The 27,047-nt window shown below is 36.0% G+C and overlaps 1 protein-coding gene and 1 pseudogene across 1 annotated transcript; both read right to left on the bottom strand.

Annotated features, from left to right (window-relative positions):
- Nucleotides 1–1,307: 1,307 nt before the first annotated feature.
- Nucleotides 1,308–3,811, bottom strand: LOC110708186 (putative DNA helicase INO80). Its single transcript, XM_021886271.1, has 5 exons — nucleotides 3,543–3,811; nucleotides 2,706–2,875; nucleotides 2,515–2,624; nucleotides 1,485–1,752; nucleotides 1,308–1,402 (listed from the first exon to the last, which is right to left on the bottom strand). The coding sequence occupies exons 1-5, from the start codon at nucleotides 3,809–3,811 to the stop codon at nucleotides 1,308–1,310; spliced, it is 912 nt and encodes a 303-aa protein (XP_021741963.1).
- A 7,607-nt stretch (nucleotides 3,812–11,418) lies between these two features.
- Nucleotides 11,419–26,006, bottom strand: LOC110708198 (annotated as a pseudogene).
- Nucleotides 26,007–27,047: the final 1,041 nt, after the last annotated feature.

Below are 27,047 nucleotides of genomic sequence, written 5' to 3' on the forward strand. Positions count from 1 at the left end.
ACCTTATTTAATATTTCAAATTAATGCTCCAACATGAGCAAATTTAAGCTAAGTTTAAAAAACTTAGCGGCTATGTGTTGTTCCTTTTAGAACAAACTAATGAGGCCCATGGCCGGATGATCTGACTAAGGCCTATGGCCGAATGATCTTTAACATATCAAAAATAAGTCTACTCCAACATGAGTAGATATAAGCTAAGTCTAACAAACTTAGCGGCTATGAGTTATTTTTTTAACAACCTACTAAAGCTAATGGTCGGACGATATAAAATTAAAACAATACGTCTATCCCAACATGAGCAGAAGTCCGGCGACATCCATCTGGGTGAGTTTGTCGTAGAGAGCATCTCCTATTTGGGTGGCACATTGCTCTGTGAACTGATCAAATGAGACAAGGATAACAAAGACTAGCAAATGCTCTAAAAACATGCGGTAATCTATAATATCTGAGTCGGATACCAACTGTTGTTGCTCAGGGGAAACACAGTCGGCTAAATTTTAGGATATAAGCTAAGTCCAATACTTAGCAGCTAAATTGCAAAAATAAGCTAACTCTAACACTTAGCAGCAAAACATGCGAAGCCAAGATAATTAAAGCAACCGCCTATATTGAACTAGTGGCCACTATCTTGGTTAGAGGTCCCGTTTGATGCCTGCTACTTCCCAGGTATCATTCAAACGATCTATTCTAAATCAACAAATTAAGCTAAGTATAAAACTTAGCACCTAAACTTGGTTCTTCTTAGAACTACAAAGAAGCCTATAGCTGGATAATACTTACCCGCCTGCCTAATGGCCGACTGTCCCCCTGGTTTGGGGCAATCACCATAGTGATTGTTTGACCTGGAAACCATTCGTACCCTTTACAGTACCAATTTCCAAGTCAATTAATACACCTTTGAAAACCAGGCACACAGCCGCCTAGGGACAAAAACAGTCGGTGTAATGAAAAAGCATTCATAGACAAGCTATACTTAGCAAAATTTATGAAATGCAAAATATATATATACACAAACATACACACACACACACACACACACACACAAAGCAAGTATCAATTGGAGAAACCGGCAAATGGCCGGATGATTCTTAAATACAGTCGATCTTAAGACCGACAAAAGAGAGTAAACCGGTAAAACCAGCAATTATTCATAAACCCGACCCCTCGGTCAGTAAATATACAAAGTAAGCGGCATGCAGGCCGAGAAAAGAAATACATGGTCATCCGACCGTAGAAAGATACCCTAAAGCTTAAGCATCAAGAGGGGGCTTCTCAGCATCAGCAGCCGCAACCTTTTCGACCGTCTGCTATTCTTTTTCAGCATCTTCCTCCTCCTCCTGATCAGACCCATCAGCCGGATCAGACGACTTGTCCTCCTCCTCTTCACCATCTTCAGCTTGGCCTATGATTTTGTCATTGTACTCTTGAGTAGATGCGACAAATTGATTCTTCCAGCCCTCATAGCTGGCGTCTGGGAAAAGAGCCGCCCAAGTTGTAGTCGTCCATCATGTCTTTGACCAAGGCCTGCTTTTCTTCCTTGGCTCTAGAAGTGTATTTTTTGGCAAGCTGGACTTCCTGGTTAGCCAACCGTTGTTTCAGTTTGTCCACGCGAGTACGAAGGTCTTCTGCTTCTTTCTCCGCCTCTTTGAGAGGCTCGAGCTTGGCCTTAAGGTCCTTGACCTGCTGAACCTGCTCAGAAACCCGCCTCTTCGTAGCTTCCAAATCAGCCTTAACCTGCAGGTTGGCGGTCGCCTGTGAATATAGTAGGCCAGTCGTCAATATTTCATTTTGAGCAATCTAAAACATGGTCGTATCATGAGAAGAGGCGGAGCGAGCATTCGCAGCTTAACCTCCTTGGTCTTCTCATTGATGGGCCTACGAAGACTATGCACTCGCAGCATAGACTGTATTCGGCAAAAGAGAACATCAGTAACAGGCGGCTCTAAGAGTTGTGTAAAAAAAAGAGGAAGTAAAAAATTACAAGGATACCTCAACTAGAAGGGTGAGGATGGCACCCAAGTTGAGGGTGCCGACTCCCCTGACCGACTCCGTGTCTTCAAGGGAGACGACTCTCAGCATGGTCTTGGCCAGCTGTTGAATATCTGGCCTCTGAGGGGCCTCTGCACAATCAACATTTTTTAAGTTTTTGGTGTAAATCCGACCAATAGACCTACTTCTTTCAGAAGTACTGGTCGACTGCTGTTGGAACTTGACCCTACTAAGGTAAGGCAAAGGATTAAAATATTTTATACCTTTAGCCGCCACCTCCTTCACCTTCTGGGGTCGGCTGACCTCAGAGACGGCTAGAGACTTGGGAGGATGGCTCCTCCCTGGCCTACTGGTCACATGTTTCCTTGGTTTTCCAGGAGTACTCAAGTCACCAGTCGTCTGTTTTCGGATCCGGTTGTGAGTGAGGATAGGGTTTGTTTGAGTCGCCCTATAACAAAAACCACAGAGTGAGAAGCAGGTGACAACAAATAAATTTTAATTTAGACAAATGGAAAAGAAGTTCACCTTGGGCGCCTGCGAAGCAAGCGACTCTTCAGCTGGTCGCTTGCCGAGGATGGCCGAGCGGTATTGTGCAGCAGCTTTCTTGGATTCCGAGAGCTTATCCATAGCTTTATCTACATAAGAAGAGTCAAAAGGTTAAGTATAACACAAAATAAATCAAGTCTTGCTAAGCACTTAAACATGCGGTCAACTACCTCTCGGCTCTTCTACACTAAGGCTACAAGCGGCCAGATAGGTCCCATTGTACAACCAGTTATACTTGGGAATGTAGCTCTGGGGAATGAACTCTCTTTCCCTAGTCTCTCTATTGGCTTGGATGTCCACCTTAAAAAGGCCCTTATCCAGGATCTCTTCCCTGGCTTTCCTGCGAATGAACAGGCAGCAGTTCTAATCCGCCTGTTAGAAAAGGTGGGTTCCTGTTCCACCTATTATACTTTTTATTTTTGATTTTTTTAGGACAGGAGAAAATGTAGAAGGTGTTTCTCCAGTCTTTCCATTTGTTCTCCTTCCCTAAAGTCATCATATAGCCCTTGTGGCTAGACAAAGTGTACCAACCGAACCCGCTTGCTTTTGGGATTCGGCTGAGGTAGTGCATGTGGGCGAATGCTTCAAAGCTGGGGTCTACTTCATGCATTTCGCAGCCGGAAACATAGCCTAAGATGTTGAACCAAGAATTTGGAGCCAGTTGCCAAACACCCAGCTGGTATCCGTCAAGGATTCGTTCCACAGCCGGATGTAGAGGAAATTTGAGGCCAGCCTTAATAGCCGCCTTATATAAGACAAAACATTCGTCCCCGTAGTTGGACCCCTCTGGCCAGACTACGGTGTCCTCGGTATCCGGCGTACATAAAATAAAACCATGGCGCATGACATGGTCAGCTCTAAAGCTCCCTATTTTGTTCGCCATCATCTTCCGCCTGCCTGCGGGAACATGATGATAATAGGCGGCATACTGCTCTTGGTGGGTAGCAGACGGCTCCGCCTAGTTTTCTCCCATTTCTACTAAAAGGGATTATCTCGCTGTCTCCAACCGAGAGTGCTTCTCTTCAGAGTCATCAAAAACTCTGCTTAAAGTGCTTAGCAAAGAGTCGCTGCCTGAGCTCTCGGACCTAGCATCCGCATGGGGAGCCTGTTCAACAGAGCCTGAGTCCTCATTTTGATGTTCATCCCCTGATTCACTTAAAACAGAATCACTTGCGGTATTTGGGGTTCCAGACGGCCTGTCCGACAGCTCACTAAGAGGCGCCCTAAAGGAGTCATCTAGGTTCGTTTGCCTGGAAGTTTGCTTGATTCTGGCCATGGTGTCCTGCACAAACACATAGACAGTCGGACTCAGGGTACTTCGCAAAGAGAGGTCTATCAAGGGGCAGTCGGCACTCCTAGTTCTAGACTCAGCCGTCCCCGGTGACCTGCTGATCACTAACCTAGGTCGTGTCGTGTGCTTTTAGGAAGCCATTTTTCAAAAAGGAAAAAGAACAAGTTAAAGTACGAGAGAAAACAGGCGGTTACCTTTAAATTTAAATTGGAACAAGAAAATTGATTCCCTTTAGTTTTCGCATGTTTTACATCCGAACACGTTCTAACTTGATTGTCGGAGGCGGAACTCCTACCACCCGGAGTCTCCTTTGCTTTGCAGGTACAGGGGCACGGATCCAGTCTTGGAATTGTAGCTCTCCCGCAGGACACCGAAAAGACCCCGAAACACTTCTAATATTTCATACATATACAATTAATCATAACTTTTAATAAATATCCTATAACTCGATACTATTTCCATCATAAAATTCGTTTTAAAAAGTTCTTTGAAATAAGATCCATTTATAATATATTTAATTTATTTACAAAAATAATAGAAAATCAGTGAAAATAAGTTTTAGTTAGGAAAAAAAATTAGTTTTGGTAAAAATACTTTCAGTTCAATAAAATATAATTTCAGTTCAGTATGTCTAAATATCATGCATTATAAAAAGGGATTATATGACCGCATTTAACATTCGATCCAAAAAATTTATCCTAAATTTTTATTCCTGGGCACAAAACTAGACGATATAATTTGTAAAAGACTTGATTTGGGTGAATTTGTAGTTTTGTACGCACCATTACATGCAACATCCTATATCTTCCCGATTATTATTTGTGGATGATTTGGGTGAATGTCATTCAGATCCTTAAAAACAATACCAACTAACGTAAAATTAATTTTGCAGGTTGATATATTTAGTAGATCAATAACTGAAATTATTAATATGTAATAAATCTTTCTTTTTTTTTATTCGGTCAAATTCATATATATTAAAATTGAAATTATCTATCTTTTTTCTGATAAAATTAGCTTTTAGTTATTGTTGCTTTTAAATATTAAGTTTTGAAACTAACTTGAAATTTTCTTTTTAGAAAGAAATATTTAATTTAGTAAATACAATAATAGATAATCAACAAAAATAAGTTTTAACCAGTAAAAATAATTTTGGTTTGGTAAATATACTTTAAGCTTAGAAAAAATAATTTAAGTTCAATAACAGTAATTTCAAGTCCATAATAACATAGATATCTATTTACAAACAAAATTACAAAAAGTACACTATTCTATAAATAAGCGATAGGATATCATATGTCTAAATATCCTGCATTATTAAAAGGGTAAAGTTAAACTTTTAGCTAGGCCAAAAGACAACGACCTTTGGCGTTTTTAACTTTTCGCCAAATGTCACGCCACGTAGCAACAATAAATTATCAATATGACACGTAGGATAAAATTTTTGGAAACTTTTAGATAGATTTTTTAAGATAAAATTTTTAGGTTAGAGTTTTATATTCAATAAAATTTGAATTGATTTTTAGGATAAAATTATAGATTTAGAGTTTTATTTTCAATAAAGTACCAATATTTTATACCTTTTAATAATTATAACTTCCAATAAATCTATTTTTAGCCCATAAGTTTCCTAAATTATGACATAAGTGAGTAATTAAAAAATTTCCTCAAAACAAAATAAAAAATAAAAAATTGGTGGAATTATCCCATAAGTTTAGTGATAAAGGTTTATTTTACTATACTCCGTACAATTAGTAGTTGAAGTGCTTACAATAAGGATTATAGCTTGCAATAGATTTTTAGATACTATTATGCAACATTGGATTAGATTTTTTTTTAAGGACATTTGATCGGATTAATCAAGCAAAATTTATCTAAGAGAGAATTTTCGTATCATTTTTCTCATATACAGTGCATATTTCAATTATATATATTTCGCGCTCTTACAAAGATCAATGGTATTTTTTGTCAAAATATCTTAAATCAAAAGTAATATACATTTTTTACATAATAATGTTTGTATCAATGATATGTTTTCAAATTTGGCATACAGATAAAAATTTTATTTTAAAATTCAATAAACAAACCGGGTATCGCCACCAAAATTAAAATTCCAAATAGGCAATCATCTTTCAAAAAAAAAATCCTAAAAGTATAGGAGTCGAAAACTTACTTTCGATCTAAGGGTTTCAAATAAGTCTAGGAGTTCAATTTTTTTTTCCCTTTTTTTTTGGAAGACAGGAGTTCAAACTGTTAATGTCAATGAATACATAAAATTAAATTACTCATTTAATTATGAACATTTAAAGCTACTAATATTTCAAACGTGGAGAGATGTAGTCATTAGTGATAATGCCTTTGAGAATAAAATTATTACTTTATAATTATTTCATAATTAGCCAATTAATATAAGGATTTTTAAAACATAAGGATATATATTGTGAAAGGAACCCGGGGCATTGCCCGGGATACGTACTAGTATTTATATAATAGTGTACTTTTTGTAGTTTTGTTTGTAAATAGATATCTATGTTATTATTGACTTGAAATTACTTATATTGAGCTTAAATTATTTTCACTGAACTTAAAGTATTTTTACCAAACTCAAATTCTTTTTACAGATCAAAACTCATTTTTACTGATTCTTTATTTTTTAAAAAAATAATAAATAACAATGCATTTTGTATGCGGCTAGCCACACCATCTGGCCAGATAAACACTAGTAGAAAAACTTAAATGAGCACCGCACAATGCGCATCGATTTTTAAAAACCGGTGCGAAAAAAATAGGCGGGATTGAGGGAAAGAGTTTTCGCACCGGTTTGAACCAAACCAGTGCGAAAAATGAGCTAATCGCACCGGTTCGAACCAAACTGATGCGAAAAATGAAATAATCGCACTGGCTCGGTTCGAACCGGTGCGAATGCTATAAAAAAGAAATCAGTCTTTTTTATATCTTCTTTCTTTCTCTTTCCACGATATCTCCTCCTCTCTCATCTACCTTTCTCAATCTCTCTCATCTACAGCAATGGAGCCTTAAACTCCTTCTCTCTCCTTCGATCTCCTTTTCCTTCTTTCTCTTTCCCCTCTTCTTTCTTTTTGTTTTGTACTTGTTTTTTTTTTCGCCCTACCTTAGCTTCTCTCTCCACCTTCATTCTTCTTTATATTCTATGAGGGCTGCGATTTTGAGCCGATTTTCCCACCATTTTTACTATCTCTTCCTCTTTAATCTGCTGCTTTGTATTTTCTGTTCATTCCAAATCTATTGATTTGTTGTTTTCACGAATTGCTTTTACGTTGGGTTCCGCGGAGTTGAAGCTTGATTCAGAATTGATTATGATTTTAGAGGTTTTAATGTTTGTGAATCAAGTTGATTTGTTGTGTTGATATCGAAATTCAATGAGATTTGTGGTTCCTCGCTATTGTTGTTTTTGTTCATCGTCTAGGGTTTGCGATTTCTGTTGTTTCCTCTTCCTCCCCATCTCCGGTAATTTTTTCATGTTTGTGATTTTGATTGATTGATGTTTTGTGATTTCATCAATTGAGTTGACTTGTTTTTGATTAACCGATGTCGAATACTGGAATTCGGATTTCTGATGTTGATGGGTCGATGCTGGATTTGTAGGAGTCCAAGTTGAAGGTTGCTTTAGGTTTTTGGTTGAAATTTGATATTTTGCTGAGGAAAGCCTAGATATATGATGTTTACAGATTGCTGTAGTTTGAGCTAGATTTGGTTTGTATGTTAGAAATCGAAATTGATGAAGGAATATTTGATCATGCTTAATTGTGTTCATTTCATGTTTTGTGATTACCATATGCTCAGTTGTTTGTGGCAATGCTTTGCAGACAAGGCCTATAATGCATGGAATGCCGAGCATGGGGATGATAGGCTCTAAGATACGGCCTGGTGGGGTTCCTCCTTTGCCTCTTCACCAGCAAAGACCAATGTAGGCAACTTCTAGTTTTTTTCTTTGATTTTGTTGTTGAGGCTATTCTATTTTGGTTATGAAATGTAGGAGTGTGATGAAGTTAGCCTGTTTTGGTTATGAAATGTTGGATTATTGTTGTTGTTCTGATTTATTGTTGACTGAGATGGAGGATTGTGTGTTGCTTATTGATAAATGGTTGCCAGCAGTTGTGATCTGTTGCTGACTAGGGGATGTATGATTGTGATATGTTGTTGTTGCTATTGATGTTGGTGTGTGGCCTGAGTTTCTTGGATTATGTCCCTTTTTAATGTCCCTTGATTAATGTTATTTGGAATATGTCCCTTAATTATGTCCATTGTTTAATGTTGCCTAGAATATGTCCCTTAATTATGTCCATTGTTTAATGTTTGATTTGTTGAGACTTTTGAGCAGATTTGTGAACTGATTTATTTATGGGTTTATTGTTAATGATTCATAGGGACATCTGAGATCTTTAAATGTGCACATTGTTCTCATACACAATTTCTTGCATTAGTTAGTAAAGTTCTGGCATCTTAATATTTATCTTATTTATTCATCTTTTCTCAGAAATATATATCCCATATATTATGCTGGCCAAACTACCAAAGCTGATCAAATAAAAAAGAAACATCAAAGCACACACTTTACTAATAGTCAGACTGCTTCATGAGAACAACTTGCTAACCAAGACACTAAGTAATCTTCTTGTAGGTATCAATAACTGATTTGTTTATAAATTGTCAACTTGGAGGGTGGGGAATTTTTTTTTATGTGGTGAAGACAATACAACAGGAATGTGTTGTTTATTTTGCAATTGCAATGAGCGTCATGTATCTTGATCGCAGATTGTGTGAGCAAATAATATATGGCTGTCTTAAGTTATGTGACTGTTTTTTTTGCTCGCGTTGTACTAAATACTTCATCAAGAATGTAGTGTTTTTGTTATAATTATAATACAATAAGCCTTCTCTGCATGAACTTGGTAAATTGGATGAGTTGTGTATTTTAGTCTTGAGTTGTGCTTGAACTGTTTACAGCCTTCATTTTGCTTTCCTCTACATACGTTTGAAGGTTCTGTACTTCTGTCTGAGTTATCTGTTCATATTGGATTTGTACTATAGAAGATGTTTTTTTTTTTGCTGGAATGTCAGTCTTGTCAGGTTGATCTGGTGAAAGTTGAAGGTCATACATATTTTATTAGATATCTTAACAGCTTAGAAGCCTAACTTGAGCATCGTGATATGGCTGTATTTGTTTTAGCCATCATTGTAGATGGGCATAAACCAGGACAAGAGGCTTGTATGGAAGCTGGTTTACTTGATATGCTCGAGTTGCTCCCTTGAACGATCTATTCCTGGTTTTGTGACGTCGAGTTTGCTCTATTCTCTTAGCTCGGGCTCCTATCAAGCTTCCTTCAAGATTCAACTCCGAATGGTGCTCAATCTGAGCCCTTACTTCTTCAGTGGCTTTATCTCTGTCTTGGAAAAATGTGGGAGGGCTTTAAAGAGGCTCGGATAATAGGTTTACAGGCCGGTGATGCTGTGATATCAGCATCTCTACTGTCTAAGCCCCAATTTTAGGTAAGCCTATTGTATACCATAGTAATTTATGTGTTTTGTCATTCTAAAATAAAGATACTATCTTCTCCATGTATAAAGACAAACATTGCCTATTTGCCTACTCTTCAGGTTAGAGCTGTTGTTGCCTTTACATTGGGAAATTTTTTTGGTGTTGGATTTGATTATGTTGGAGATAAAGGGGATGATTGTGATGATGATAAAAAGCTTAAAGCTGAATCTACTGTAAATTTTTTTTTATTCAATTTTATTTTATTTGTGGGTCACCTTGTATTTTATTTTTTTTTGGATGAAAATTGTAATATTACAGCCTTTTTTTAATGAAAATATGTAACTTTATATATATGTTAGTGTTTCTATATCATTTTAAGTGAACAAATGCACAAAAAAAAAACAAAAAAAAACCAAAATTACTTTTTATTTTTTTGTGGCATTTTTGGCACTGGTTTTGAAATAGAACCGGTGCTAAAAGTTTTTTTTTTTAATTTTTTTGGGTCATTATTCACTCTGCTTCACAGCAACAACTAGTGCGAATAACACGTTTTTAGCACCGGTTTTGAACTGGTGCTAAAGGTTTTTTTTTTTGGGCATCCCTCAAATCTGCACCGGTTCGAAACCAGTGTAATAGGGGGGTTTTGAACCGGTGCGCATTTGTGTTATTCTACTAGTGAAAGTAACCCCTATAAAACTGACCGAGTAACCCTTGTAATACTAACTAAGTAACCTCTAACACTGACTAAGTAACCCCTATCTATAACACTAATTGAGTAACCACTATAACACGGACCAAGTAACCCCTATAGCACTCACGAAGTAACTCTTATAATAGTTGGTGACACAGTTTGACCAGCTACATATAAAAGTTTGTGATTAAATACATTATAAATGGATCTTATTTTAAAGAACGTTTTAAAACGAATTTAATGATGGAAATAGAATTGAGTTATAAGATATTTATAAAAAGTTATGATTAATTTAGTATATATGAAATATTAGAATTCTATCAATAATAAAACTTTATACGACAATTTTATCTTTAAAAATCTATTTAAAAAATTGCTTACATAGCATCATACGTCACAATAATACCTATGTATTGCCTACGTGGCGCGACACTTGGCGAAAAACTGGAATGCCAAGTGTCGTTGTTTTGTGGCCTAGCTGCGAGACCGACTTTGCCAAATTTTCTTAGGAAATTATTTAATTATTCCAAATCTTCCATATGTTTATATTAAGAAAAAATAATTTCAATATAATATAATTTTTCATTGCAAAATCAATAACACAATTTTTTGTATGCGACATGTTGTACCGTGCAGCAGGGGTTACTCGAGTTACTCGGTCAGGGGTTATTTGAGTTGTCGGGGTTACTCAAGTTTCTTGGTCAGGGGTTACTCGAGTTGCCGGGGTTACTCAAGTTACTCGGTCAGGGGTTACTTGAGTTACTCCTAACCAAGTAACTCCTCAAGTAACCCCTGACTGAGTAACCCCTCGAGTAACCCCTGACCGAGTAACCCTTGACTGAGTAATCCCTCAAGTAGCCCTTGACTGAACCCTCAAGTAACCCCTAATCGAGTAACCCCTTACCGAACTCCTTAAGTAACCACAGACCGAATTACTCATGTAACCCTTGACCGAACTCCTTAAATAATCTCTGACCGAGTAACTCGAGTAACCCATGACCGAGTAACCCCTAATCGAGTAACTCAAGTAACCCTTGACCGAGTAACCCCTGACCGAGTAACCTCTCAAGTAACCCGTGACCAAGTGAACCCCTGTCCGAACCCCTTAAATAACCCCTGACCGAGTAACTTGAGTAACCCCTAACTGAATAAATCGGATAACCCCTAACAAAAATAATTAGGGTAACCCTTACCACACAGTGTGGCCTGCAGCAAAAAGTTGGTAAAACAATAAAATTTCTTTCAATTACTTAAATAAAACTGTGCAAATATTAATATTTAAAATATATTCATTATTTTAATGTAAAATTTGTACTCCGCATATGATTATATCGGTGAAACATTTTTCTTAAGGGTTCAACCTGAAATTGACTACAAAAATAATTTTTAAGGAATATGTACCTTTATCATACTTTTTATAAAGAAAAGGAATATGTGCACGAGACTTATGATAATTCCTCCTATAATACAATCTCCTTTGTTGTATTTTAGAGCTTTTACGCCACCAGTTGTACAAACTATAACTGATTGTATAAGCATGAGCTAAAATCGCAAGCCATAATGAGTTCCTTGAAACATTGGCAAAATCATTTACAGATATCACTTCTGAAATACTATATGCAGCTATGCATTTGCATAAACTTTGAAGCTGCAGCCAAGCCACTCTCAATAGCACCTTCAACGTTTGGACTGACGCAGAAATCTCCACAAACAACTAATGGCTTATTCGTATCCACAAGCACTTTTCTTCTCTGGCTACACTCGCAGCTGGAAAGGCACTGCCCCTGTGGAAATTATAAAAGGGGTTACAACAATCAGGTTGAAAGGATAAATAGAAATTTTAACTGCAAATTGACTTGAAGTATTTATAGTGAGAAAACTTAGAACTGAGAAAAATCCTTTGAAATCTTGTTAAGAAGTTTCAAGGAATGTCAAGTGCATATGCTGATTGCTGAAAGTTTTAATTCTATGCAGCAGCTCTGCGATGAAATCGGACTTTTTGGGTGTGTTTTTTCTCAGTAATGCTTCAGCAGTCCATCTTTATTTTTATTGCAATACAAGGCAATGTGCATCTATGCTCATGTTAGGCCTACAAAAGTCACCTACTTCACTCATTTGAAGGTAGGTAGTATAACAGAGAAACCAGAATTTTTCTCTATTATTCTGACTTACAGATTTGTAGTACATGTATTTTCTGTAGTTAATATGGTTTTCTTTTACTACATATTTTTATTAAATAATCTGACCGATATAGCAAGACAAGTTGTATACTAGGCCTATAAAAGGCACACTTCATCCACTTTAAAGCTTGATTAAATAAAGTACAGAGTACAAAGACAAGTGAGGTTCTCTCTCATATGTTGGATCTGATTCCAATATTTGCAGCTAGGAAACTAGAGTATTGATATTAGTTAGCTAGTGTGCATTAGATGAGTAATATCTTCATGATGGACATAGCTTGATTTATGCAGATTTCTAGTGCTAAGGAGATAGTCCCCAAGGACGCTGAGTCGTAACAAGAGTTGCAGGGTAATGTCCAATGTCGTAAGTTTAAAATCTGGTTCTGTTAAACTGTTTCTTCTTAGCCCAGAAAATTGTCTGTCTGTACATTAAGCTGACTAGTGTTTGCTTAAAGCATTGCCTTCAAAGTGACATGTTTTCATATCTTATAAAAACAATTCAAACCTATTAAGCTCAGCCAAAAAAAAAAAAAAAAAAAAAAAATCCAGCAAAATTAACAGTTTGATATTGTAGAATGTAGATTAATTCAGCTAGCTTACTCGTATGTTAGATGTTGATAATTGAATTTTGACAGTGAAAGTCATATCTGGACTAAGAAATTCCAAGAAGTAATCCAATCAGTTACTTGTATCATATACTGTACTGATTTAACTTGTTTGGTATTGTTCTCCAGAAAATCAGCATTATCTAGGTTGGACTAAAAATACTTATATTGTATAACACAAAAGAAAACATTGATCCCACTGAGAACAAGGCAAGTGTAGGTGAAAGTGGATTCAATCTTACCCAGTGACACCTATAAAGCATTTGATCCAACATAATATCTTTAAAGAATTATTCTTTATAGAAGGGATCACTCAGACACTTACCACCGATGAGCTTTCGTGAAATAAGGCTGGGAAGTGCATAGTCCAGTCCTGTGAAATTCCTACAGAAGTTCTTCAGTGACTCTTGTAAATGTTGCATCAGAAGCCTTTTGACGCCCAGTGTTGGCTATCACTTTCTTAGTGTATTCCTCAGTGGAATGCAAGACCCAACATTCACTTTGTATCAAGGAACCAAAAGACTATCAGGAAAGCTAATAGAGAGAGAATCATACAGACAAGTTGACATTATCAGAACAACACAAACCTAGCTGAAGAACGGCCTGGCTTACTGCTGTCACAAAAGGCAGAGCTCAAAACTTCAGAGTTTTTGAATGAGAATCCTTTCACAGAAATCTGGAAAGAATAATTAAAAGTAAGACATGATGACAATATTTCAGGACAAAAAGTAAGACAAGATGGGGCCAATAACAAGAACAGTTACAAATTGAGATCTTTAACGAGCAAACACAACTTTCAAATGACATGTACAAGACATTTAGAAAACTCACAGTGGGTAAAGGCTCACTGAAAGCAAGCATGAGAACAAAATAAGATCTGAAAGGTATTTGTTCTATCTTTGATGCTATTTGTGGTGCCAGATTCATATCTGCGCAGAAAATGAGAACCCAAAACTATTAATGATGTAATGACAAGGATGCCACCAACTCTCCCTCTTGAAGTATAAATGGGGAAAAAAAATACTTTTTGCTATCGTTCTATCCCATCCTCTACCGGTATCCATAAATGTCTTTCAGTTCAGATAAATGTTCATAAAATAACTTCATCACAAAGATAGAGAGACTAATGCAACATAAGCAACATAGGAAACTAAGGCTTCTAGCAGAAGCAAAATTCCAAGAATATAAACCTGTTACCCCTATCCTTTGGTTTGACTTAGAGGTACATATTCCTATGTCACCAAAAAGTCATATCATATTACAACCATCTCTCCAGCATTTAGGAATTTTCTGCTTTGAGAAGTGAAAAATTTCTCACAATAACATAGTTATATCCTATTGTCTTTCTCCAAATAATAATCACCAATCCAAACGTATTCAGAGAAGAATTAAAAATGATTTTACCATACGAATCCATTGATAAAAGTTATCTATCTCTAATTCTCTATTGAAAAATGCTGCTGCTTTTCCCATGTGCAATAAAAGTAAATAAGAGGCCTTTACTAAGGGTCGGGATATTGGTTCCTCTCAACAAAAACATTTCCATATCTCCTTAAAATCCCTTTCCCCACTCTTTTTTCTCTCGAGGTCAGGAAGTCCTTACACCAAAATACCGCTTAAACAGAGACTGTTAAAACATAGTCCTGCACTATGGTTTTGCTTAAACAATTAATATTAGACTACTTTAACAAGTGAGACCAACATGTTACATTCACATATGCCAGGTGTGGGCCTACTGCTCATTTGCAGTAATTTCACAATTTCCAGCTTGCCAAGAAAATGTGCGAAGAAATCAAGCAAAAATCTAGTTTGGATCTGCTAGCCAACACAGTCAATCATCAATTACTCCATTCTGTAGCATCTGGTAGCAATATGCTGATATTTTTAATCATTAGTAAATCCAAATCCTTGAAATAACATAAACAATGACAAATCTTTTTCAGAAAACAGGGAAGTCTTGATACTCATGCATGACGGCATGACTTTAAAAACAGACAACAGACAAGAAGTTACTTGAGCTATAACATGTATCTTAAAATAATGGAAAGAAATGAAGGCCTATATAGCCCTTATATAAAGCCATATTCATTATAACAAATTTAAAAAAAAAAAAAATAGAATTTTGAAAAGTCCTACAATTTATGCATGATTGACAAGTGACAATCCTTATACTGTAAAAGAAAAGAGCAATCCAATAAACATTGGAATTCATCAACAATGAAAGAGGAAGAACATATTCATTGCATTAATCACGCTTATTTAACAGAAATACTTTCATGAATGTTCATTAAGGGCTGAAGACTAATGCTTTGATTTAAAATTATTCAATGAGAAAGCCCGTGAAAGACATTGTTCAAGAAAACATCAAAAGGATTTTCCTACAGACATGTACAAACAGAAATTATAGATATTAACCTTGAAACTTATATCTATAAACCATAAGATATAGCATTTAGGTTGTATTCACTGAATAAATTACTAAAATCTAAATCTCAACAACAATGGACATGCAAGGAAAAGGAACATAATTGGTCTAATAAGAGATACCCGCTAAATATTTTGATGGCTTGAACGAGCAGTGCGAGGCCAGTCCACTACTACTGGTTCACCTAATTAACAACATTTCATGTGACGAGCAATAGCCAAAGAAATTATCATCATTATTCAAAAATATTTTTATATAGACCGCAGTCCTTGACGTAAAAAAGGGCACATTTAAATGCACCCTAACTGCCTTATCCCAGGATAACAGAGATAGTTTTTAATTGGCCTTGATGAGCTTATTTTATAATTCAGAACCAAATACATATGTTATGTGGGTCTCGAATCCACTGGAAGGAGAGCATGTCCACGTTCGCCAGCATGACTGTCACGAAATGACATTTTGACAATGGGAAACAGAACTTTGTGTGGCCGCAAAAGCCAAAGTAGCACATCCACGTGACAAGCACTAACTTACGTGCCTCCATTGCTTGCCTCTATCGAGAGTTTGGTGTGCTTTTGGAGCGTTTGCAAGAACACCACGCCACTTCCATGCGTGGAGGACACTGTGTCGCGTCCGCGCATGGTTCATACTTCTCTTCCACACATGGGGCCTGGCTGCTTGAGATTGTTACACATATTTTCTTTTACATTGCTTTACATTTTTTATAATTAGTTGCCATATTTATGCTTTGTTAGAGACGGATGTTAGCGTTTTTCTTGGGGAGTAATTAAAGAGCTTTTAGGGGTTCCTTATGTTATAAATTGAAACAATGGAGACTTTGGTTAATTAAGCCATTAGAAAGACTCCTTGTATATTCCTCTTGTTTTGTCCATTAAAGAGAAGAAAAGCTCCAAACTTCCCTGGACTACGTGGTATTGTGGTATTGACCAAACCACATAAATTCTTGTGTATTTTATTTATCTTCTTTATTGCTTTCTCCACTTATATTAGTTTGTTGATTATTGTTTTACACAAATCGAAACAACACCGTCTATTTCATAAAATTACGCTAAAAATATAATATCAAAATTAATAGGATAGAGCCAATATACCAAGAGGTGGAGGATGTCCAGTTAAGTTAGAGAACCCAGAAGAAGCAAGAAGCTTGTCTGTTGCAACCAAAACTCCAAAATGACCAAGAAACATTCCATCTACACTGGTTAATGACCATGATTTCTGATTCACTAGCCATTCTATCTTTGCCACACCAATGCCAAATTTGCTTTCAACTCCTATATAAAGAGATTTAATTTGAGAATGAGAAAAGAAAAACAATAAAGTCAATATATATTCCATAAATAAATTAAAAAATTAAAATCCAATACCAGGCTCATTGCATAATGCTCTGCATATTGAATTCATGCCGGGAACGCCCACATATTTCTTGCCCAATGATTCCTGAATAGTTTGTTCAGAACATTTATAAAATCACTGGCATACTTCGGTAGTATAAAACATAAAAGATGATTGAAGTTCACACATAAGATTAAGAAGGTAAGGGAAAGGCAAATGTTATTATAAGATAAAAGAAGTTTCCACCACGCCCCGAAATATATGTAACCAGCATCCTCTGGAAAAAAAATTCATGAAACCTGCATCCTTCCAAGGCCCTAAGTCTCTTGATTTCTATGTTCTTGTTCCAGTCACAGCACCTTATCATCATTGGCAAAGTTTAGAGATAGCTTAAAAGTAACTTCTTGCTTCAACAAATTGGAAAATAGGGCTGTGTATAAATCTATTCAGGTTTCTACTATCTGAAACATTGCATTTAATTCTAATTACAATTATAGCCCAACTTTCGGTGAAAAAATACAAGTTTATCATTTGGCAAAATCGTAAATAAATCAACAACTTTTTATTATATACGGGTCCCACTGTTGTTGATATATTTATGAAAATGTCATGTTGACTAGACATTTATGTTAGTTTATTTACCATTTTGGCATTTGATAAATAAATTTTGTTTATCAAAATGATTTACGGGGGCTTTCTACTTTCAATATATAAATGTTCAATGATAATATATCTTCCTAAATTGATTTAAATTTTTTAAGGATGCCTTTTTTGAGGATTCTCTTATTTACTACTTAGCACAGATAGACACCATCAAATTAACATACAAGTTATATAAAGATGATTCACAGACATTTTCTAAAACACAGTTTGTTACCCATTTCCTTCAACCATGAATTACGACAGATTTTTATGTGAATTCAAAAAGTTTCCAGAGTATTAATTTCTGAGGTTCCTAACACTGCTAAGGGGCCAAAAAACTTCCTAAAAACCATTCTTTTGATCAAAGTGTACCTAAACCAGTGTTGGTGTGAAAGTAAGGTTGTAAGTTAATTATATCACGTGGGAGTTTGTTTTACCAAAAAAAAAAAAAGTTTGATTTGAAGGCTTTCATCCTAGTATATAGCAACCCCCAGCATGAAATGGTCATTAACCACGGTTAATGCACAGCAATTTCAAGATTGTTCAAAGAGAAACAGCTTGCTCTTAACATCAAAGTTGATGAGTTGAGAGACGCAAAATTTAAGAGTTGGTTTCACTCAAATTGACGAGTTGAAAGTTCTATGTTCTATTATGTTTCTACTCCATCCTAGCATGTCTAAGTGTTCCAAGAGAATATGACGCTATAAACTACAGAGGGAATTGCAGCATAAAAACTAACCTCCTCAGAATCAGTAAAGCACTTGGAGATGCAATCAAAAGATCCAAATGTTTCTTTCCACTCTGCAACTAGACCTCTTGACTCCCACTCCAGGACAACATCCAAAACAACAGATTTTGAAACAGTGAAGTAAGGAGCACCATGGTCAAAGAACAAGTCCATCCCCTCCTTGGTAGTTTCCCTATAATATCACGTATTCAGATTGGCAAAAAATCAATAAAATAATAAATAAAATTAAAGAAAGAATAAATAAATAAATAAATAAATAGCTTAAATCCAATAACACAAAATAAGTCAAAGGAGAACCATAATAGAGGGTTGTTTCCAAGCATAAAGTATATATCTACTACAACACATCATGTACCTAGCTGAAAACAAGCATTCAACTCTCAAAAAAGAAAAAGAAAACGAAAAAAAAAAAAACTCCTGTGTTTTTTTATATGTCCTATTTGCTTTTTGTTAATTTTTAATTAAATTAGCTTAAACTATGGATATCAAAATTAAATATTATTAAAAATAAAACATTTGGAAACTAAAAATCAAGATGGATATAAATCTCACAAGATTATGTTTTGAAATATAGGAGAGCTGTGAAAGTATTAAACTCAACTTTCATTTCATTGAAATCTCTGAAGGTTCTGAATGTAACTGATAATAAAATTGGAGGGAGTAAAAGAAAAAAATGTATATATATACATCAACTAAACACTGGACCCTATCTGCTCAATATAGAAGCTCTCCTAATTTAGAAACAGCTCTGTGTTATACTCAGCATCAGAAATCCTATCAAATACAATAGATTAATTTGTGCTGTTATTACATATTTTAAAAAATATCAATCACGGGGAATGTAGGATGGACTAATAACTCAAAAAATATATCAAAGCTTCGATATTTGAAATCATATTATCACACTCCCTACATTTTCTGTATTTGTACATCAGATATCTTTTGTTTTTTATATATGTTTTCAGGGTTTGAGACACCAATTTTGCATACCTGTACAATTTAAGGATAGGGCATATATAGCCAAATAATCATGTACATTCAATAGATAGTGCAAGACTATATTAAGTAAATTACAATTAATTCAAAGAAGAAACATAATCAAGCCACCAAAAATTAGGCAAAAAAACCTTAATGGGTCTTTCTTCTATAGAACTATACGGTCAGCTTTGCATTTAAGTTGATCAATTTTTTTTTTTTTGTTGATCGGAGAGGTATATGTAACAACGATTGCAAGAACATCAGGATGTTACTACCAACCTTCTGTAGTTAATAACTAAAAGAAAACCCCTAAAGTAGATTTACCCTCCTAAACATATTCCTCACATTTGTCTTTATGCTGCAAAAACAATATGCTGCTATATGTTTTCAATCTCATAATAATTGTTTACTTCAGAAATCATAGTATAGGTAATTATTTTCAGATTTCTGCATCAGTATTTTATATACTAATTCAAAATATAACATGGTTAAAATACTATAAAAGATTTTCAAGAAGACGAGAGCTAGATAGGATATTAAGATCCTCATGACATTGAACATGTCAATCCATAAAGATTCAAAAGTATCGTACAGACATCAGATAGTGTGAAACTAAGAATAACTTACTAAATAAATCCAATCACTTATCAACAAATAATCTGATAAAACAAAGATTCTCTGACCACCAACAATCTGAAACCATAATTTGAAACTTCCCAAGTCAAAAGTTTCTCATGTTTCAACACCGTACAACCTCTAAACCCCCACGTAATCATAAGACTAACGAACATATACTTGTATAGCTTACAGTTTGAAAATAAAACAGCAGACTTTGCTTGATTTTAATTATCTTTGATTAATTAAACTCGTTTTTGTATAAGCTTGACGTCAATTTCAAGCTCACATTAACTGAATTCTAGTAAGGTATTAATTATTCATAAAATAATAATGTCAACCTTAAGACTAAGTAAATACATAAACATTATGAGTAAACTAATTCATACGTCTCTAAAAGTTATTCCTATTTTGAGTTTTTTAATGGACCAAAATGTGATTATCGAAAATCCAAACAAATCCAATGTAAGTAATTCAAAACAAGAAGACACGTAATTAATGTCGAACAACTAAACTAATCCGATCCGATGTACGAGTAATTAGTATTTAAATGGTTGTAATTAGCACGCATATATGAAAGTGTTATGGGTTCAGCCCAATTGGTGGTAAAATGTTTTTTGTATTTGGCTCTTTTTACTTGGTCAATTTTTATTACATTTTTACTAGTTAGTAGTAAGTCCTTTTGGGCTTATTTTTTTTTTTGGTGGCTTTCTTAGAAAGCTTTGGGGTAAAAAATGTTTGTGAGATTAGGGCAGCAGCCAAGTGAAGTGATGAGAGGATTCATTCACAAAAATTAGAACACACAAAAGAGAGAAATAGAGAGAGTTTCATTCTCGGTTTTTCTGGACAGCCTTTACAGATCTGGCTGTTGCCGGATATTCAACCGTTGGATCATCCTCAAATTTTGACAGCTTGTTCCTGACATCAAGGGCTTCATTTTGGACGGTGGAGATCGTCGTTTGAGCTCTGTTTTGGTCATAATCGTCCTTGGACAGAAGTGCTGTTTTTGGGTGATTTCTACTCCTCTTGTTCTCTATTTTTCATCTCTTGTTGTTTGTTGTTGTTGGTGGGTGTATAAACCTTTTGTAGACTGATTTGGGTTTATTTTACCCTCAATTGTCAATAAGAGAAGTTAGGGTGGACTCCTTAACGGTCCCGTGGTTTTTTATCCTTCACATCGAAGGGGTTTTCCACGTAAAAGTCTAGTGTGTTGATTATTATCTTTTCTTCCTAGTATTGTTGGTGCTATTGCTATTTTGCTACTGTATTATTGCTGATATTGTGTGTGGTTATTTAGTTGTGAAATAATTTGGGTTGATTTGTTTGAATTATTGGTTGATTGTCTTGAGTTGGTGATTTTGTGAGAGTCGTAGTGACCTCTTCCGATCCCTAAAACTTGGTATCAGAGCCGTGGTTAATATAATCACATTATGGAGTCGAGTAGTAGTAGCTCGATGGTTAAATTGACATCAACTAATTATTCAATTTGGAGACCTATGATGGAAGACTTGTTATATTGCAAGGACTTGTTTGACCCTATTGAATCTGTCACTGATAAAGATGGAAATGTTTCTAAACCATCTAAACCGGATAAAATGGAAGTTAAAGATTGGGAAAAGTTGAAAAGGAAGACTTTGGGGACAATTAGGCAATGGGTTGATATTAGCATATTCAACCATGTGTCACAAGAGTCCGACCCTTATGAGTTGTGGAAGAAGTTAGAAGGTCTTTATGAAAGGAAGACCGCCCATAATAAAGCTTCATTGATTAAAAGACTTGTTAATTTGAAATTGAAAAATGGAAAGTCTGTTTCTGAGCATCTTAATGATTTTCAGGATATTATTAACAAGTTGACTACTATGAAAGTTACTCTTGATGATGAGCTGCAGGCTTTGTTTTTGTTGAGTTCTTTGCCAGATAGTTGGGAGACCTTGGTTGTGACTATTAGTAACTCTGCTCCAGATGGTGTGTTATCTTTGGATGTGATCAAAGATAGCATGTTTAATGAAGAAATCAGAAGAAAGGAGATGGGAGTTGATAATTCACATGCTCTTGTTGTTGAGAATAGAGGAAGAGGCAAGAGTAAGGGTCCCAAAGGTTGTGATAACTCAAGGAGTAGGTCCAAATCCAATGATGGAAGAAATGTGAATACCTGCCACTACTGCAAGAAGCCTGGTCATATCAAGAAGTATTGTTTCCGTTTGAAAAAGGAACAGAGAAAGAAGAATGATTCACAAAAAGAGAGAGATGATAAAAACACTGCAACAACAGCTTCCAAAATTGATGATGAGGTCACTTTGATTTGTGCAACTAGTGAGTGTCATCATGTTGACAGTTCAGACACAGAGTGGTTAGTAGATACAGGGGCTTCATACCATTGTGTTCCCAAGAGAGAGTACTTCATGAACTACAAGTCTGGTGATTTTGGTAGTGTGAAGATGGGAAATCAGAGCTCAGCAAGCATTGTTGGGCTAGGTGATATTCGTGTGAAGACAAGTGTTGGGTGCGTGCTTACATTGAAGAATGTGCGCCATATTCCTAATCTACGCCTTAATTTGTTGTCTGCTAATGTTCTTGATTTAGAGGGTTTCCGACATACCTTTGGTGATGGTAAGTGGAAGTTGTCTAAGGGTTCGATGACAGTCGCTCGGGGTGAGTTGTGTTGCTCTTTGTACAAGACATATTTGAGTGTATGTTCTGGTGAGATTAATGCAGTGGAAGAGAAGAATTCTCCTAATTTGTGGCATCGAAGATTGGGACATATGAGTGACAATGGATTAAAACTTTTAGCAGGTCTGTTGATAAAACTGTTTCTCTTGACCCTTGTGATCATTGTTTGGCAGGAAAGCAGCATAGAGCTTTCTTTTCCAGGAAGTCTACTAGAAAGCAAGCCAAGTTGGAGTTAGTACACTCCGATGTTTGTGGTCCCATTGAAGTTGAATCTCTTGGTGGCAATAGATATTTTGTCACTTTCATCGATGATGCTACTCGAAGAACTTGGGTGTATATGTTGAAGACAAAATGCCAAGTGTTCGAGGTCTTCCAAAAATTTCATTCCATGGTAGAAAGGGAGACAGAAAGAAAGTTGAAGCGTCTTCGAACTGACAATGGTGGTGAGTATACTTCAAAAGAGTTCAAGTATTACTGCTCACAGTATGGCATAAGACATGAGAAGACAGAGCCCAGTACACCACAACACAATGGAGTTGCAGAAAGGATGAACAGAACCATTGTGGAGAAATTGAGATGTATGCTTAGAATGTCTGATCTTCCTAAGACATTCTGGGCTGAAGCAGTTCAGTGTGTCGTTTATTTGATCAATCGTTCTCCATCAGTTCCTCTTGGTTTTGACATTCCTGATAGAGCATGGAAGGGGTGTGATCCTTCATATTCACACTTGAGAGTCTTTGGATGCAAGGCATTCATGCATGTGCCGAAAGATCAGAGATCGAAGCTTGATTCCAAGACTAATCCATGTGTTTTTGTTGGCTATGGTGATGAAGAGTATGGTTTCAGACTATATGATCCTGAAAAAAAGAAGGTTGTGAGAAGTAGAGATGTAGTATTCTTTGAGCATGAGAAGGGTGCAGTTCTTCTGAGTACAAGGTATTCTTCTACTTCAGAATTGTCTTTTGATACTACTGATGGTGTTTCTTTTCCTACACCTGTAAATCAGCCTGCAAATGAGAATGTTGAGGAGAATCATGAAGATGTTGGTGAGGTACAACCTGATGGTGATGTACCAGTTCATCATGATGATGATGGCATTCATGATGAGGATGATGGTGTTGATCGTGATGAGTCTTCATCAAATGAGGAAGAAGTACATGAAGAGGTTCATGAGCAGGGGGAGCAACCTACCCCTCAAGTTGTGGATACACATGTTCGAAGGTCAACCAGAGAGCACAAACCTTCAACAAGGTATCCAAGCTCAGAGTTCATTCTACTCACCGAGGATAGAGAACCAGAAAATTATCAAGAAGTGTTGTCTCTTGAAGAGAAAGATCTGTGGCTCGATGCAATGAAGGAAGAAATGGATTCCTTACAGAAGAATGAAACTTATGAGTTAGTGGAGCCTCCCAAGGGCAAGAAAGTCTTGAAAAACAGATGGGTTTTCAAGAACAAGAAAGATGGTGAGAAGATTGTGAAGAGGAAAGCCAGATTGGTGGTCAAGGGATGTAACCAGAAAAAGGGCATTGACTTTGATGAGATCTTCTCTCCAGTTGTCAAAATGACTTCTATCAGAACTGTGCTAGGGTTAGCTGCAAGTCTTGATCTTGAATTAGAGCAGCTTGATGTTAAAACTGCCTTTTTACATGGTGACTTGCATGAAGAAATCTACATGGAGCAACCTGAAGGATTTGAGGAAAAGGTGAAAAAAAATCTTGTTTGTAAGTTGAAAAAGAGTCTTTATGGGCTTAAACAGGCACCAAGGCAGTGGTACCGAAAATTTGATTCGTTTATGACAAGTAATGGTTATAAGCGGACTTCTGCAGATCCTTGTGTGTACTTTAAGAGGTTTCCTGGTGGCAAGTTCATTATCCTTCTTTTGTATGTAGATGATATGCTGATAGTTGGACAAGAATCAGAGATGATTAGCGACTTGAAGAAAAACTTGTCCAAGTCATTTGACATGAAAGACTTGGGTCCTGCAAAGCAAATCTTAGGCATGGAGATTGCTCGTGATAGGAAAGCGGGAATGTTATGGTTATCACAAGAAAAGTATATTGAACAGGTTCTTGAAAGGTTCAATATGAAGCATGCCAAGCCTGTTAGTACACCACTTGCAACACATTTCAAGCTAAGCAAGAAAGCTTGTCCTGCAATAGAGAAGGAGAAAGCAAGTATGTCTTCTATTCCATATTCTTCTGCTGTTGGTTCTTTGATGTATGCCATGGTTTGTACTAGGCCAGATATTGCACATTCTGTTGGATTAATGAGTAGATACTTATCCAATCCGGGTAAGGCTCATTGGGAAGCAGTGAAGTGGATCTTCAGATACTTGCGAGGCACTTCCAAGTTAAGTTTGTGTTATGGAAGTGGCAAACCTTTACTTGAAGGATATACAGATGCAGACATGGCAGGTGATCTTGATAATAGAAAGTCTACCTCAGGTTATGTGTTTACTTTTTCAGGGGGAGCCATCTCATGGCAATCCAAGCTACAAAAATGCGTAGCATTATCAACAACTGAGGCAGAGTATATTGCAGCTGTGGAAGCAGGCAAAGAGATGATATGGCTTAAAAGGTTCCTTCGAGAGTTGGGTTTGAAGCAAGGAGAATATGTAGTGCTTTGTGATAGTCAAAGTGCTATGGATTTGAGTAAGAATGCAATGTACCATTCTCTTACTAAGCATATTGATGTTCGATATCATTGGTTACGAGATGTGATTGAAGAAAGGCTTTTGAAACTGAAGAAAGTCCACACCGACAAGAATGGTGCAGATATGTTGACTAAGATGGTTCCCGGAAGCAAGCTTGATGTTTGTAACAAGCTTGTGGGAATGAGCTTCAAGTGATGCTTGAAGCGTGTTGGTCTTCCCCGTGTTGGGCTGGAGGGGGAGATTGTTATGGGTTCAGCCCAATTGGTGGTAAAATGTTTTTTGTATTTGGCTCTTTTTACTTGGTCAATTTTTATTACATTTTTACTAGTTAGTAGTAAGTCCTTTTGGGCTTATTTTTTTTTTTGGTGGCTTTCTTAGAAAGCTTTGGGGTAAAAAATGTTTGTGAGATTAGGGCAGCAGCCAAGTGAAGTGATGAGAGGATTCATTCACAAAAATTAGAACACACAAAAGAGAGAAATAGAGAGAGTTTCATTCTCGGTTTTTCTGGACAGCCTTTACAGATCTGGCTGTTGCCGGATATTCAACCGTTGGATCATCCTCAAATTTTGACAGCTTGTTCCTGACATCAAGGGCTTCATTTTGGACGGTGGAGATCGTCGTTTGAGCTCTGTTTTTGTCATAATCGTCCTTGGACAGAAGTGCTGTTTTTGGGTGATTTCTACTCCTCTTGTTCTCTATTTTTCATCTCTTGTTGTTTGTTGTTGTTGGTGGGTGTATAAACCTTTTGTAGACTGATTTGGGTTTATTTTACCCTCAATTGTCAATAAGAGAAGTTAGGGTGGACTCCTTAACGGTCCCGTGGTTTTTTATCCTTCACATCGAAGGGGTTTTCCACGTAAAAGTCTAGTGTGTTGATTATTATCTTTTCTTCCTAGTATTGTTGGTGCTATTGCTATTTTGCTACTGTATTATTGCTGATATTGTGTGTGGTTATTTAGTTGTGAAATAATTTGGGTTGATTTGTTTGAATTATTGGTTGATTGTCTTGAGTTGGTGATTTTGTGAGAGTCGTAGTGACCTCTTCCGATCCCTACAGAAAGCCTATAATATACCTCCTTTGAGACATACGGCCGCCAGGACCTCTACCAAAATCAAAAACAGTGACTGCCATTCCATTTTTAGCTAGAGTTGAAGCACATACTGCTCCTGAAACTAATAAGCACGCAATTTTCAAAAATTAAATTAAAAAATATGATCAGAAAAATGGTAAAATTACTGATAATTGCAGATATCAGAGATTGAATTTATAAACTAAATTTAGAAAAAATAATTAAGAGAGATAGGGTGAAACAATGAAACTTACTGCCACTGCCAATGACTGCAACTTTGGGAACGACGATGGTCATTGTGCTTGAATCTTTCTCCACGTTTAACTGCTTGCTGTTAGACAGAGAAAGTAGTTGGATTTTTTTTTTTTTTTTTAATTTGCGTTAAATAATAAAATAAGGTTTATTTATTTATTATTTATTTAATTAATTATAAAAATGGGAAGAAAAGATCGTAAATCTAATCTAATATCATCTCATATTAACATATCATTAATAAATAAAGCCGGTCTCGCAGCCAGGCCATGAGACAACGACACTTGACATTCCGGTTTTTCGCCAAGTGTCGCGCTACGTAGGAGATAAATAGGTATTATTGTGACACATATTGATTTTAAGTAAGCGATTTTTGGATAGAGTTTTTAAGATAAAATTGTAATATAGAGTTTTATTATCGATAGAATTCTAATATTTCATGTATACAAAATTAATCATAAATTTTAACAAATATTTTATAATTCAATTCTATTTTCATCATCAAATTCATTTTAAAAAGTTCTTTAAGATAAGATCCATTTATAATATATTTAATCACAAACTTTTATAAGTAGCTGGCCAAACCGTGTCACCAATTATTACAAGAGTTACTTCGTTAGTACTATAGGGGTTACTTGGTCAATGTTATATTAGTTACACAATCAGTGTTATAGATAGGGGTTAGTTAGTCAGGGTTAGAGGTTACTCAGTTAGTATTACAAGGTTACTCGGTCAATTTTATAGGGTTACTTTATCCGGCTAGATGGTTTGGCTAGCCGCATACAAAATGCATTGTTATTTAATTTATTTTTAAAAAATTA

This window comes from Chenopodium quinoa, unplaced genomic scaffold (genome assembly GCF_001683475.1).
Source record: "Chenopodium quinoa cultivar QQ74 unplaced genomic scaffold, ASM168347v1, whole genome shotgun sequence".
Classification (NCBI taxonomy): domain Eukaryota; kingdom Viridiplantae; phylum Streptophyta; class Magnoliopsida; order Caryophyllales; family Amaranthaceae; genus Chenopodium; species Chenopodium quinoa.

Bases quoted from the DNA above. Each gene is read 5' to 3' on its own strand.
- LOC110708186 (XM_021886271.1), bottom strand. From the start codon at position 3,811: ATGGCCAGAATCAAGCAAACTTCCAGGCAAACGAACCTAGATGACTCC. The intron at 2,876-3,542 runs GTTGGAGACAGC...GTTCATTCGCAG, and splicing joins TCTGAAGAGAAGCACTCTCG to GAAAGCCAGGGAAGAGATCC. The intron at 1,403-1,484 runs GCTCTTTTCCCA...ACAAAATCATAG, and splicing joins GGACGACTACAACTTGGGCG to GCCAAGCTGAAGATGGTGAA.